This window comes from Carassius gibelio, chromosome B4 (assembly GCF_023724105.1).
Source record: "Carassius gibelio isolate Cgi1373 ecotype wild population from Czech Republic chromosome B4, carGib1.2-hapl.c, whole genome shotgun sequence".
NCBI classification, from domain to species: Eukaryota; Metazoa; Chordata; class Actinopteri; order Cypriniformes; family Cyprinidae; genus Carassius; species Carassius gibelio.
The window spans coordinates 12,315,533-12,332,116 of record NC_068399.1 but is presented as its reverse complement, the minus strand read 5'-3'; the positions used below and the strand labels follow the sequence as shown (position 1 = coordinate 12,332,116).

Genomic DNA, 16,584 nt, shown 5'->3' with positions numbered 1-16,584 from the left:
CACACAACACAAGCTTCAGGACATTGACTGTACAGTCAACCTAGACGACATCTACAGTGCTAGATTATGATACATTATACAGTACATTAACACAAACAAGAATATATATAGAGTCTATTTGTACTTTTTAACAATTAATTTCTATGACTTTATTTCTGATTACTGAAGAAGACTTTCACCCACACACATCCTATTCCAATGTTTCCCATGACTGTGGAGAGCGTCTCAAAACCAGAAACCTCAGACAGATAAAACGGTTGAGATTACCACAGAACAGGTCAAATGGATTTTAAGTGATAGTGGAAATGACAAACAAATGCTACACTATATATATATATATATATATATATATATATATAAAATGAAAATGTTCCTGCTGCTTCAGTAAAAGCACCTCTTGACTTGCAGCGTGTGCAGTGATTTTCCACCCTCCTTCAGAATGCTGGTCTCATCCACCTCTTGTTTCCTATGGTGGCATTAAGTGCTTACCCAGACTCCCTCTCTGCTAGGACAATAAACACACACTAATTCCCTGGCACCGCTAAACGCTTCAGCAGCACTGTGTGTCTATGTGAGAGCCCAATTACTGAGCACACACACACACGGGAACCCCTGTAACACACATTTAGAGCATAGCACTTGATTTTTAATAGTAAACTACTAGATTGCTGTGCACCGCTTTAAACAACTGTTTACGAATATTTTTAGACTGAATGTTTACTTGCATATACCGTATTGCCTAAACCGGGAAGTGTAATTGGTTTTTAATTGACGAACCTCGTAGAAAAATCTATTTATACACATGCATTCTGTTTCTGAAACCAGAAACTAACATTAAGTAAATTCTAACATGCACAGAAACTTAAATATTTGCCCTGACAAATATTTAACATCTGACAGGTCGATTTGGTTTACCATTCTTTAATACAATTCAGTTCCATCGGACTCGACTCGGTTTAGTTTGTTATTATTCATGCTTAAAAAAAAAAATCTAATACAGCCAAATAAACTAATTTACACCAGACTGGAATATTGACAAAAAAATTATTACGTTCAAATTAACATAGGATGCGTAGAACTGAAAGTACAAAATGGACATAGTAAATACACTTTATTAATAAATGATATAAACAACGCATCATCTTTGTATTGTCAGATCAATATATTTATACCCTTAAATATGTATTCAATATTAAATCACAAAGGTTACTGGTGGCAAAGCAGCTAAAAAAATAAATAAAAGTGTCTGCGCACCGCACACACACAAACATACACTCGGGTTAACGGTGACCCACCCATGGTGCCCTGGGACCGGGGGCAGAGGTTCTGTTGAGCCCGCGAGCCTGTCACCCTCTCTGGGGATGGATTTACATTCCTACCCCTCCCATCCACCGGACGAACCAAGCCCACTACACACAACAACAGTTAAAAGAGTTGACACACAAACACTCACGGTGGCCCCGACAAAACTACTCTGATCCCAACACTCCGAGTCCAACAGCAACAGAAGCTAATATCTATGTTCTTCTAAACAACTGACAAACAGGAAACAAGAACGGGAATCTTCGGAACAGCTCAGGATGTGCCAACAACTAACTGGTTTATTAGTGAGGTTTATATGAATTCTCTCCTCTTTCTAGATCTATTCAAGTTCTGTGTGCTTTAATAATTCTCCGTTTTGACGCTTTAAAGGGGAAACTCTCTCAGAGAAATTGTGCTTTCGTTTCAGCACAACAAGCACAAACAAATGCATCGCCTTCAAATTAAACTTGAAATAAAAGTTTATTTGGCCTATAGACATTCATATATTACATAATACATGTAGGTGTGTGTATATATATAACTGTAAAAAAAAATCCTTTATATGGGTCAAAATGATTGATTTTTCTTTTATGCCAAAAATCACTAGGATATTAAATAAAGATCATGTTCCATGAAGATATTTAGCTAATTTCCAACCCTAAATATAACAAAACGTCATTATTGGTAAGAAATATGCATCGCTGAGAACTCATGTGGACAATTTTCAATATTTCAACATTTCTCGATATTTCAAAAAAAAATTTGCAGCCTGAGATTCAAGATTTTCAAATAGTTGCATCTCGGCCAAATATTGTCCTATCATAAAAGATTATTAATTCAGCTTTCAGATGATGTATAAATCTCAATTTTGAAAAACTGACACTTAAGAGTGGTTTTGTGGTCCAGGGTCGCATATACATATACACACAAAGATACATATATATATATATATATATATATATATATATATATATATACATATACATATACATATACATACACATATATATATATATATATATATATATATATTTATAGGTATATGTGTATGTGTGTGTATAACGTTATCCCTCTTTGAAAAGCTTTGATAATTTTTATTGTTGTTGAAAGAACCAACCAACTATTCTGAGCATATGTCATTTTGCATATTCTCCACAACCAGGTTATCATATTTACAACAACAATATAGCATTTTGCATGAGACCGGCCAAGAATGCTATCAAAGCCACTGCTTAGAAACACTGTACGTTAAAAGATACAGAAAGACAGGTCGAGAAGGACCCAAATATGCGTAACGCAGTAAAGCAGTTACTTTAAGGCATCACCTCACATAATTGGGAGCGCATGTGGGTGAGAATTTCGTAGGTGGTGATCGAGTGTACGAACAGCATTTTTCCTGCCAGAGTCACGGCTTGGAAGAGCCCGTCTTTCATATCACAATGCCAGAAACATACACGGTGGCCCTCAAAGCTTATCACATGACACCTACGCTTACCAGCAGGACAACGGACCAGGTCAATGCCCGCCGCACAGTCTGCATTCACATATTGTACAGTACGCTTCCATGTAAACAAACATGGACAGAAAAAAAGAGAGATTCCAGAGAAAACACGTGGAATATGTTTATGTGCTTTAGACAGACAGACACCAAAAGAGAGAGATGGAGACACAGAAGGGCAGAAAAGAGAGAAGAGGTTGTCTGGTGCAAGAGTGCCATCTAAAGGAGGCAGAGGTACTGCAAGATGTTTGGTGGAGTGAGGGGTTTAGTCACAACTCAATGATAAACACAACACAGGCATAAGAGAAAAACTATTACAAACTAAAATAAGACTAAGCTCTAAAAAAATATATATATTATTAAGTTTTAAAACATGAAAAGAAAATCCATGTGCACTTAGGCCTAAATAAAACAATTTCATAAAAATAAGAACGCAAGTAAAAAAAAAAAATTCAACTATTTATGCCTACATTTATCCTGCCAAAAAAATGAGTGCAAAATCAATTTAAAGACTAAATTTTAGTTGTTATTTAGTGTTTTTATTTAATTGGGTGTAACAATTTTTTCTGATAATGAATATGTACTGTGTAATGCCAGGAAAATTTGAAAATAAAATATTTTATTAAAGATTTATTTGAAAGTAAAAAGGACCGAATAAGGTATTGAGAAGAAAATTATAGTTTCTAGAGGCACAACAGCCAAATTAGTGGCAGCTGACGTCTTAAAAGCTTGGTCAGGCAAATCAAATGAAATTGACATATCCATCCACTGAAAGAGCATGAAGACAGTAATGTGGGAACCATAGAACTCAAATCCCCTTTAATAACTGCTTAATTTCCATCTTTAAATATATCGTAACATACCAGCGATGTTCTTCTGTTAAGAGGCATGAAAGAAGTCAAAAGGCAGGCCGGTGAACTGCAGCTTTTTGTAGAGTCTTCATATTTATTCATGCATTTACATCCATGCCTTCAGTTTATAAGTGTCGCAACTGTACACATTTATGCATGTGTGTATTTGATTATTTTAATATGCAAATAGACCAACATTAGAAGTAGATAATTTTAGGGTTTTTCCTAAACCTATATTATGCCAGGTTTCAAAGCCTGGACTATTATTGCAAGCACAGCAGGGTTCAACAATAAAAAAAGAAAATTGATTAAAAAAAATTATGGATGCAACTCCATGATAGCTATAAAATCAAACACACATTTGTACTAGAAAACAAAAACTACACGCTGTTCATTAAATAAAACGGTGACTTTTTTGTGGATGCTTCTCACAATTTTCAACTGCTGCCCAGCTAAATAACTTTACCTTGGTGATGTATTTTAATTTAATTCTAAACGTCACTGAAGTTTTCGTACATTATCAACAAAAACAAATTCATCAGACCATTCTTACTGCTCAGACACGCTCAGGTTTTTATAAATAGCAATACAGAATTATAATATCTGGTTTATAATATTGGCCAAAGTTTCAAAACCGGTGCATCCCTATTCAAAACTGTACAGGAAAAAAACTGTACTTTGGAGCCGTGATAAATCACATCATGCTGTGACATGAAACTTTCTAGAGATAAAATAAGCTTGACTTTGCTCATACCTGTATCTGAAGACTTTACACTTGCACGAGCGTTTCAGCTACGAAGAGGATCAAGTTTGGAATGAAGGACACAAAACCGGCACAGACAGAGAATGAGAAGAGAGCGGCGGCAGGACGAAAAGAATAGGACATGCTGGAAACGGGAGCGTGTGACAAAAGAATCAAACGATTCTTTGGGAGACGTACAAATGGCGTGGATTATGTGTTTTATGAAGATCTCACCGAGGTGGTCGCCGAATACGCTTTCAAGTCGCTTAATTATAAGAGAAACCTGAGAGAATTGGAGAGTTTGGACTGGGAATAAAAGATAGGAGAGGAAATCTGTTGCACACACACACACACACACACACACACGCGTTTTGTGTTAGCACACCTGGGCAGAGGAGGGTAGCACGCTCTCCAGGACTGATCCAGGGTCAGGTGACCCCTTCACTGAGCCCAATAGCCGGCTCCTGTCTGTCTGCCGTTCACACACACTCAAGACAGGCTCGCTGTACCTGGCCCAGTGCAGCAGGGAGTCATCCCAGACCTGTCAATCAGAAAGTGGCAACGAGCAAACACGGACCTCTCTGTCTCCCTCTCATCCACGCAGTGGGCTGACAGGGGGAGGTAAACGCTTGTGACAGGGGGCAGTAGGGTTGGGTTGAGCCATCTATCATAAAGCCACGACAGAGTAACATAAGACCAGAGGCTTCCCTCTACACACACACACACAGAGCTCACTCGACAGCACCCAACAAACACATCTAAAGGGAGAGTTCGCACCAAAAAGAAAATTCTGTTCTGCTTGTGTTGATAAAATCCATATGAATTTCTTCTGTGAAGAATAAAAGGAGATATTTTGCAGATTATCCCAGCTGCCCTTCTGCATACAATGAAAGAAATGAGGACTAAGAATTTCGACAAGGTTTTACGCATACATTTCTTTTTAGGAGCAAAATTGAAAAAGAAATTAAGAAAGAAAGAAAGAAAGAAAGAAAGGAAGAACGACCTCTCCCATTATAAGGCAATATTTACCTCTTTAAATTTATGTCGAAGTGCTTTTTTTTCTTTTGTAAAATACATGTAAAGTTTTGAATATAGAAACTTTAAAGCTGCAGTACGTAACGTTTGATGCTCTAGCAGTTAATATAGAGGACTGCATGCGTCTTGCAGAAAAACATTGTAGCCGGAGCTACTTCTCTCTGTTTATGTGCATGATGAATCTACTCCACAGTGTTACCTACCCGAAACAGTCCAAAAAGTTTGAATATAAACACTTGTACCCTAGCGATACAGGATAAGCAAAAAGCAAGGTTTGGAAAACGGATTCATCGTGTACTCGCTTTATACTGTATATAAATTTTTATCAATTCTGAACACAGAAAAAGTTTGGACTGCAGCTTTTACTTAAATGACTTAACTTTAAAAATGAAATGAAAACCACCAGTTGGTAGCAACAAGTCACTGTCTTTGTCAATGAATCATCAGTTTAATTGATTTAGTCAAAATAGCGGATTCTTTCTTGAATGAAGCAGTGACCAATAAACAAATTGTGATTTATTTTAAAGAAAATAGGGTAATTCCTAAAATAGGGTAATAACCACCTGATGCACAATAATTTGGTTAAAATATTTGTGATTATAACTGAAATATAACTATATACAGCATTAATAATAAATATTGTTATTAAATACAATATGAAACTTTTTTTACTGTAAAAAAAGAAGCTAAAAATTAAAGAAGATACAATAATTGTAAAGTAATCATTTTTAATAATAGTAATAATAATTAAATAATATTAAGTAAAATAAATATAATAACTCTATATTTGAGAATGCAAACCAAGCCACTACCTGAGATGCTGTAAACCCTGGATCATGAGCTGCTCTAATGTAAAATAAAACAGTGCCGCACTTGAATCTGAAACATGCAGCGAATATCTAAAGGCTTTGTCACACCAGGATGAATATTGAACGCGATTATCGCTGACGTTTAACGCCTCGTGACTAAACAATGGGTGCCAATGTGAGTGTGCATCCCGACGTGCAAAATAAAAGGGGTAAAAGTGTCATTTTGTAAAAAATGGCATAGACTTGTGGTTTTTTTTTTTTGGTTGGGGGTTTGATGCGCCGCCTTAAAAACTGGTTGACCAGTATGCATCTTGGTGGTACTCATGCACAAAATGGTCTTGCCGAGCACTCTTGATACCCAACGACGATGAGGAAGTACGTACACCAAGAAGATGCATCAAGGCAAGATGAGCATAGAGCTGCTGGTGTCATACAAAAATCTTGATAAGAGGGAGTTGTTATGGAGAGGTATTGCAGATCAGATAGAATTCGATGTGTTCCGGGGGTATTTCTGTTTTTCATTAAGCGCCATCTAATGTCAGGGAGTGAATTTGCACGTTTAGTCAGCGAAAATCGCTTGGGTCTAAACACAAGATGTGTCGAAAAACGTTGGCAATAAGCGCACGCGATAATCGTCCAGGTGTGTACGAGGTTTAAGCCTTTCCAATTTGATAATCGTACTAAGCCATAATCATGGTTACAGACTTATAAAGCTACAAGATAGCTTTGTTTGGTGTCAGTGATGCAGAACACAATTAATTCACAATTAAATAATGTGACAAATTTGAATATGTGGAATTGCTAAGATATAAGAGATACATTAATGCACAAAAGGTCCCTCAAACAAGGCCATGAAGGCTTTCTAAGATTTACAAATGTAGTTCTTGAGTCACATAGAGTTTTTCAAACACAAGCGAATTCTCACAGGCTTCTCCTCTTGTCCCGCAAGTACGAACTGTCCGTCAGATTTATTTGATAGCGTTTTAATTTGCTCTTTGATTTGATCTGGATGCGCAAAGTGGCCCGTTTAGGTACAGTATTTTAAAGGGGTCGACGAATGGAAAGTAAAAAAGACAAATGGATCCAACGTCGCCAAACCTCTGTACAAAGCAAGAAGGATGGATGAGAGACAAAGAGAGAGAGCGGAAGAGAGAGAGGAGAATAAATCTGCACTCCTCCATCGATCCCAATCCTTTCTGCTCTCATCTTATCTTCGGGTCTGAGAGAGCCAGGCAAGTTTAAACGATTCTGACCTTGTCCGACATAAATAGTCAGAAAACTACAAAGAGCAGATAGCCCTCTCTCTCCATGAGCAAAGAGGGACGAGGAAGGGAAATACATTGAGATAAGAGGAGGGGAGAGAGATAATACAGGAGTTACTACATCAGCGAGAGTGTCACAGACAGACATAAACAGCACACCGAAGCCCCTCAGTGGCCAATCTGGAACCGTTCTGCATGTTTCCATAGTAGAAAAGGCCATTCTGGATGTTAAAATTGTCTGGCCCATTAAACCTGCTGATTTTAAGGCAGAAGAATTATGCAGGAATATAGATTTATTCATATATTAGCATTTAGATTCTAGGGGTGCACAATAAATATCGGCCGATAATTAATTAATTCCATCAGCTGTGTGATTTCATGAATACGCTGATAATGAACGTGGATTTGCACAGCTTGTCAGTTATAAACGGCTCTCGTCACTAACAGCTGCTCTGTGTGAAATCACACACCTGATGAGATTAATTAATTATCGGCCGATATTTAATGTGCACCCCTAGAATCTAAATGCTAATATACGAATAAATGTATATTCCTGAATAATTTTTCTGCCTACAAATCAACATCCAGAATGTCAGTTAACAACGGCTCTGTGTAATAACAGCTGCTCTATGTGAAATGACGCACCTGATGAAATTTAGCACTGATTAGTGAACCGGCTTTACTGACAAAATACACATTAATTTATCGGCCGATATTTATCGTGCACCCCAATAAGTTCTAGTTAAAAATATTTTTTTATGTATATTTTAGCTAATTAATTCTTATTAATAAATCATTTTATGAAGAAGTGGTGGGATCAGTGAAAATAAGATGGAAGACTCAAAATCAAAGCATTTCCATGCACCAGCTCTAGCTTGTGAACCAGCACCATTTCAGTAAAAACAGGGTACGTCTGAGCCCAGAGAGACAGGGAGAGTGAATGTGAGACAGTAATGACTATTATACTTAAAAGACCAAAGTCTTTTCATCAGGTCGGATTCTCCTGGCTACGGGAGCGTGCCCTTACCAATCAGAGCGGGCCCTGGGCCCTATTCTCTCTAAAGAAGATGTGAATGTCGCGGCGGAAGAAAAGGAGAGAAGACGCAGGCCTTTAATATTCATCCTTTTCTCTTTTTAGAGTGTAACGGCTGCACCTGACATCTACGGAAACTGTGCAAATCTCTTCATGCATTGTCAGGCTCTCCTCTAATCATTTTACGCTCTTGTGAAGCTTTGAAAAGAGCCGATAACGAAGCGAGTCAAATACAGAGCTTGCTCAATTCATAAGTTAACAGAAGCACAGCGCACACTAGCAGAGACTGAGGTAATAATCAGCAGCCCTGGACCAGAAGACTCACAGTGTCTACGCTTCGAGAGAGCAGCGTGACGCAATGCAACATAACTAGCTCTTGATGGGATGATTGTGTTAATAAAGGAAAGGGACTAAATATAACGCTTGCAAAACTGCAACACTCACAGTCTATGATGCATACAGTGTATGCAATACAACATAACGAGCAGCTTCCACGATAGCCAACAAAACTACCACTGATGCATGCATGTAATGCGACAAAACTAGCGGTGGCCGTTAATATCAACAAAGCTGTCTAATGCATGCAATGCGAAAAACTAGCAGTGCCTGTTAATATCACCAAAGCTGCAAGTATGTAATGGGACAAAACTAGAAGCCTGTTATTATCAACAAAGCTATCTTAATTGAAAGCATGAAATGCAACAAAACTAGCAATGTCTGTTTAAATCAATAAAACTGTTTATGACTACACTGTAAAAAAAGACTGGGAATTTTTAAGTGTAAAAGACTGTAAAAAGCTGTTAAAAGGTTAGCGGGAGATTCCCCAAACATATATCATGAAAACTGTACTGGACATTATAAGTAATTTTACGATAGCATACCGTTTTGGGAAGTGAAAAAGAATGTACAATTTACGTTTTTTTTTTTTTTTTTTTTGTTAAAATAACTTTCCTATTAGTTTGTTTACATTAGGGTTGTATGTTACATCTCATGTTGTTAAATTAATGTTTATTGCATTATTTCAGTTCCATGTGTGCTGCCATGATGGTGTTTAGTGTTTGCGTGAATGACACTGTGCACCTTCTATATTTGTTAATATTTAAAAGCTGCTTGTGATGGGCTTTGGTTCATCATGTGACTTTCTGATCACCACCTGCTTTTGGTGGATATCAGTGTATTACAAAGGTACAAGACAGATTTCACTAGTTCAATAGGATGGTGTATTAACATTATATCAGCTAATGAAATTGTGGTATTTAAATATAAATCTGAAATTGTCAAATGTGAAAAAAGTCAAATTGTAAAACCTAAAATGTTGTTACTATATTTTTTGTAGAAAAATTCTTACAACCACAGCTGCTGTTTTTTTTTTTTAAGCATAAATTTTACAGATTTTTTTTTCTTTCTTTCTTTTTACAGTGCATGCATGCAAGCAAACCCAGCAGCACCTTTTATAATCAACGGAGCTGTATATTCTGCATGCAATGCAGCTAAACTAGCAGCTCCTGTGCAAATTAAAGATGTCATGTAATAAAATGCATTGCAATACAATAAAAACAAGAAGCTACCATTAAATAAAAAGAAATACTGACTAGACTAAGTGCCATGTGCAGTGCAATAAAATCTAGAGGCTGCCTACAAAGCAAGCATGCAAAGTCTACAAGTTTGTTAATTGCAACATTTTAATTTTGTTGTATACTGCACGATTGAAGTATTTATTTATTTTATTTTTTTAAATGAGAAAAGGTGTGAATACAAAAACAGCAGATTGTTGCAACTTCCCACTATTTTTGCATGCTTCATGTTAACTTTCCACTAACAAAAGCCATTAAACATTGAAAAACCATGGCAAAACAATCATATATATGATGTGCAAACCATACACGAGAATGTGAAAAACATCATTAATACAAACAGACTATTTTAAGTAAATCTCAGTTTCACGACAAGCAATGAGCAATGGTGCATCGTGTTGTTTGGTTGCTTATTTTGTGGGGTGATGCTGGGTAGGTCAGCCCATCCTCAATATCACAAGTCTAAATAACTGTTCCACACAGCTTTATATTCAGCATGCACAAGTTTTGACTTGTCTCACATTGTAGTATACCATATATGCTGTTAGAATAGACAGACAACTTGTGCAGATAATTATCGAGTTGTTTCTGGTGGTAAGGACACTGAATCTACCACCTCAACTGCGTAACACCAACAGGCCCATGTTCCTGTGCAGCACATTTGGATCAGCGTGTGGCTCAGAAGCACAGTCTGTTCACGTAGCTTTATTTTGCAGCTGTAAATTTCCAGAGCAGTCGTCTTAATCTTGTTTTCTCTCTGCATAGACGAAGAGACTTTATCAGGCTGTGTGATCACTGGTAATTTCAGTGTACAGATGCAATCGCGCTCTCTCTACCTCCCATTACCTTCTTCCCTCAGGACTGAACAACAATACGCTCCCACACAATAGATATAAACAAGAGCCTGTTGACTGGGAGCAAACCCACCTATGCAGCAACAACAACAACAACAACTCTGGCGAATCTGAAATCGACAGATTACGATGACAAAATTATTTGAATCACTGTGCATTTTGATCGCAGTGTCTATATCAATGTTTAACTGTTTGTACTTTATGTAACTGACAGCGGCTCAGATTTTGTGGCTTGTCAGGGAGAAGTGCGCGGTTAGTTTTCTTACATATTTCCTCAGAATATCATACAACCCTGCAAAACACTGGAGCAGGCTGGTGAGTTTTACATAGGATAGCACCACTCACTTTTACTTCAAAAACCAATAGCATTTATCTGTCTTCACTGTTTACTTGAACAAACAGTATGAATTTTAGGGAAATAATAACAATACTATGCAAAACTTAAAATTTAATTAAAATCTTCATTTACAGTGTATTATAAATAACAAGAGAAATGGAGAGAGAAAAAAAAAGCAAAAATGTGGTCACATAGCGCCAACCTGTGGCTAAACATGCTACTGCAAAAGTCAATCGCACTAGACTAGAAATAATGAATGTTTAACTGGTTTCCTTAAAAACCTATTTTGTTAATTTAAGCTTAACGTAAAATAAAACAAATGTCAGACGAAACACTTACATTCTGAGTTGAAGCACTGACCTTAATAAATAAAAAAAATAAATAGAAAATAGAAATATAAAAAATTACATAAATGATCAAATAATATACATTTATATATACATACACACACACACACACGCACATATATATATATATAAATAAATGTATATTATTTGATCATATATATATATATATATATATATATATATATATATATATATATATATATATATATATATATATATATATATATATATATATACACACACACACACACTCACACACACATATATATATATATATATATATGACTATAAAAATGACTCAGATTTCAACTAAAAAGAAAATTGAACCTATAAAAAGCTACTTAAAAATATAAATAATAGTATATCATTAATACTGGTTGATAAGGATTTGCTAAAAGGTGTTCTGGCACAAATAATGCAACATGTCAGCATTATTATAAGAGGTTTATTCAAATCACTGACCCTTACCATGAGCAGAAATAAAAATGAGTTTTCTTAAGCAAGTAGCATTAAAAATACAAACCCCAGAAAAATCCATTAATGTTGGTAACACTCAAACACACAGCGGGGCTCCGTAACCTTCGTGGTTTGGAGAGAAAGACATACAGTACATATTATATATAACAGAAGAATGTACTGTATGTTTAAACTTTTGTCTGTTTTGCCTATAAGAGCACATGTAGATTTGTGGCATGAGTGTGTTCGGGTGTAATACGGCCTCCGACTGATCTATGAGGAAGAAACGGGAGACAGGAAAAGAGGAACAAATGGAAATGAAGGAGAGGGAGAAAAAGAGACCCTGAATCTTTCTTCTGGCAGAGGGGCATCCAGCTGAGCGCTGGCTCCAAGCCCAGTTAGACCCCCTGCCCTGGCTGGACTCCCTCTCTCACACACACACACACACACACTCACCTGGGATGCCTGCCATCCGGGCCGGACCTCCGCCAGCTTCTCACACACACATGGCTGGAAGCCTACAGCCCGCCGACTTCCTGTTTCACACACACCGACACCCACAAACACACCTCACAGCCAGAGAGCTTCCTGTCCGACCCCAAACAACCCTGATCATGTCCGCCCCTCCACCACCCACTGGCACTGCCTCCGCTGTGTGTGATGAGAAGGCCAATGTGTGTTTGTGTGTGGGAGATATGAGCCGGATGGGCTGAGAGTGAAGGACTGCAGCACTGAGGGATCATGGGATACCTAGGATCCTGTGTGCACCACTGTACGGGACAGAACTCAATATGGGCACACAGCAGAGCACTGCATTAGCAGCGCAAAGTTGTGGGTTCAATTCCCACGTGTTAGGGAAAAAATTTATAGCCTGAATGAACTAAGTCGCTTTGGATAAAATCGTCTGCTTAAATGCATAAATTTAATTTCTAAAACGTGTTCCATGGGAATCGAACCCACAACCTTGCGCTGCTAATGCAATGCTCTACCACTGAGCCAAAGGAACCAATAAATGACTTGTTGCTTGCATACGTTTGCTTCTGGCTCTCTATTGATGGTGATCCATACCTTCCAGCAGTGAGATGAGCGGAGGGAAGTACTCTGGGATGTAGTCTCTCCTCTCGCCCCTCAGGGCTTCACGGGCGTCCGTTTCAAAGCCAGCAGCAGGAAACTGCAGAACGCTGCTCTTGCTGATGGGAAACTGAGGGATAGTTTGTGGGAAGCCAACAGGCTCCATGTTATTTACATAGTCCTCGAGTTCAGATATACTGACGCCCAAAAGTCCAAAAGCCTGGTCCACATCAGTCAGTCCTGGGTCTGTACATCCGTCTGAAAAAAAAAAAGGAGAGAGAGAGACATTATGCTTTGCAAAATATGTAATTAATGTGTATTCAGCAACCTAATATGCCAAGTAATAAATAAAGGATCATATTTAAGCCTAAAATATTTTAAGAAAGAAAAAAAAAAAATTGGAAATTACCTCAGAAAAGGTAAAATATATGTTATATGTCATAATGTTATTAGTCACATCTCAAAAAAAACGAATGTCTTCATGTGAAAACCAAAACATTTCATGTTTTCAAAACATTTCTACATATGCATCCAAACAAAACAAACTTTCAAAACATACATTCACACAAACTTTACAAACATGGCCATTGGCCAATCAAACACACAAAAACAGCAAAACATGACCACGGTGAGCAATGTTTTGAAGACTCTCACTTTGACAACAAGCAGCTTTATTACTAAATGAACAAATACAATAAATTGTGTATGTTTTGAATCAGTTTTATTATAGTTACATTAAATAAAATAAGTTTTTTTGTTTGTTTTTTTAGTTTAAGCTTTTTTTTTGTTTTAGTTTTTTCTCATTTTCTTAACGTCTAATTTTCATTTGGTTTAACTTTAAATAACTAAAAATTAACCAAAAATGTAATAAAAAGACTATTCAAAACACTAATACAAATGACACAAACAAAAAACATTACTAAAACTTAGTACTTTGCGGAACTACTAATTATACTAAACACACACACACATATATATATATATAAACGTATTTAAGCTATTGATAAAACCATAATAGTTTGTCAATGATAATAAAACAACAAAACAAAATGTATAAAAATATTCCAAACATTTAAATAAAAAAACAACACCACATAAATGAGCAATGTTTTGACAACTCTCATTTTCACAGAAAAAAAAGAAAAAGAAAAAAAGGTTCAGATATAGTTGCTTTGTTACATATATAATAAAAAGTGTCTTTTTTGAAGGTTTATAACTGTAAACTAAAAAAAAGGTACTTAATAAAGAATAAAACTGAATAAAACAATAAAATAAGCGTACAAATATATATATATATATATATATATATATATATATATATATATATATATATATATATACATATACATACATACATATATATACATATATATACATACATACATATATATACATATACATACATACATATACATACATACATACATATACATACATACATACATACATACATATACATACATACATATACATACATACATACATACATATATATATATATATATATATATATATATATAATATACTTTTCCTATCAAAAGTTTATATATCTGTTAAAGCCTCAATAGTCAGCTAACAGTTCTGCTGTCAAAACATACAGACAGAGAAGGCTATCGTCCAAACTAACGTCTAAAACAACGTGTTAGAAAGTCAAAGAAACAGACTAAATGTAATTCGTTAAGAACATTTTAACGCAATAACAGTAAATTCCCCATTTGAGGAGCTAGTTAGCTTAGCATGCAAACAACAGTAGTAGTGGGCGGGGCTTAACAACAAACACACTGTCTACGGTGTACACTAACACACTCCAGGCCAGTCACACGACTCCAAGCGTCAGGAAGAAGTGAAGATCGACTCACAGAGCTCGGAGTACCGGTGGCAGCTCCGGGCCAGCTGCTGCAGGTATCTCTCCAGCACATCGGACAGCAGATCACAGGCGCTCAGCTGCACCGCGTCCCATCCCACCGCCTGACACACCTGCGCCACGGACACGCGCAGCAGCGAGCGCGCGTAACTCTCACACATGTCTCCGCTCCCGAAGGCCTGCTCTCACGGCGCCAGGAAAGGCTGGGATTTGTTTTGCTCATTCACTTGAATAGGGACATTGGCGCTTCCACAGGAGCCGCCATCTTTACCTACCGAGCGAAACATCACGGAACAATCGATTGCGCATGCGCAGAGGAGCGAACGATTAGCTCTTGCTCGATTAGACCACCTGCATGTGTAAGTTAGTGTGTAAAGCCTTGACTATTTCCTTCAAACAAATGTATAAAATATAGTTTTTGTTTTTCTCTGTTTTCGAATAAACTTTATATTAGATAATACTCCAGTAATCAAAAGGCTACGGCTGAAAATTACAGTTTCTTCGAATCTTTCATTTATATCAACCGATTCTGTGGTTCTTTTACGATATATCATATGATCCATGATATTCTCATATTAAAGGCAAACATGATATTGTTGCATGGAGTATTTTTTTATCTATTGTTTAGTATACATTTTATTATATAATATATAATGTGTGTGTGTGTGTGTGTGTTGTATATATACAGTACAGACCAAAAGTTTGGACACACCTTCTCATTCAAAGAGTTTTCTTTATTTTCATGACGATTAAATTTGTAGATTCACACTGAAGGCATCAAACTGTAAATTAACACATGTGGAATTATATATGGAATTATATACATAACAAAAAAGTGTGAAACAACTGAAAATATGTCATATTGTAGGTTCTTCAAAGTAGCCACCTTTTGCTTTGATTACTGCTTTGCACACTCTTGGCATTCTCTTGATGAGCTTCAAGAGGTAGTCACCTGAAATGGTCTTCCAACAGACTTGAAGGAGTTCCCCGAGAGATGCTTAGCACTTGTTGGCCCTTTTGCCTTCTGTCTGCGGTCCAGCTCACCCCTAAACCATCTCGATTGTGTTCAGGTCCGGTGACTGTGGAGGCCAGGTCATCTGGCGCAGCACCCCATCACTCTCCTTATTGGTCAAATAGCCCTTGATGCCTTCAGTGTGACTCTACAATTTTCATAGTCATGAAAATAAAGAAAACTCTTTGAATGTGAAGGCGTGTCCAAACTTTTGGTCTGTACTGTATGTATATATATATATATATATAAAATTTTTATGCCACAGACTGCTATAGTAGGCTCATATAAACATTTACCCAGAAAATAAATTATGCGAATCGTTAAAAATAAAAAACGTCCACATGAATTTTGCAGATTTGTATATGACATGATACATATATGTTTGGATCATTTGTAATCATTTTAATTTAATATATCTATGTCTACCATAGTACTAATTCTACTATGGTTACAAGTTATAATAAGTAAAATTCTATACCAATTTATATAATTTACTTTGTGAGCTGAGTTAGATTTGATATATTAAAAAAAGAAGAA

General features: G+C 36.6%; 1 protein-coding gene across 1 annotated transcript in view; it reads right to left on the bottom strand.

The window, feature by feature from the left end:
* Positions 1-15,343, bottom strand: part of LOC127956520 (transcription initiation factor TFIID subunit 3) — a 45,864-nt gene extending 30,521 nt beyond the window's left edge. The window contains exons 1-2 of the mRNA XM_052554538.1: positions 15,031-15,343; positions 13,169-13,429 (exon numbers count right to left, since the gene is read on the bottom strand). Of these exons, the coding sequence (XP_052410498.1) occupies positions 13,169-13,429; positions 15,031-15,196 (427 nt within the window). The 5' untranslated portion in view covers positions 15,197-15,343. The remainder of the gene's footprint in view (positions 1-13,168; positions 13,430-15,030) is intronic.
* Positions 15,344-16,584: the final 1,241 nt, after the last annotated feature.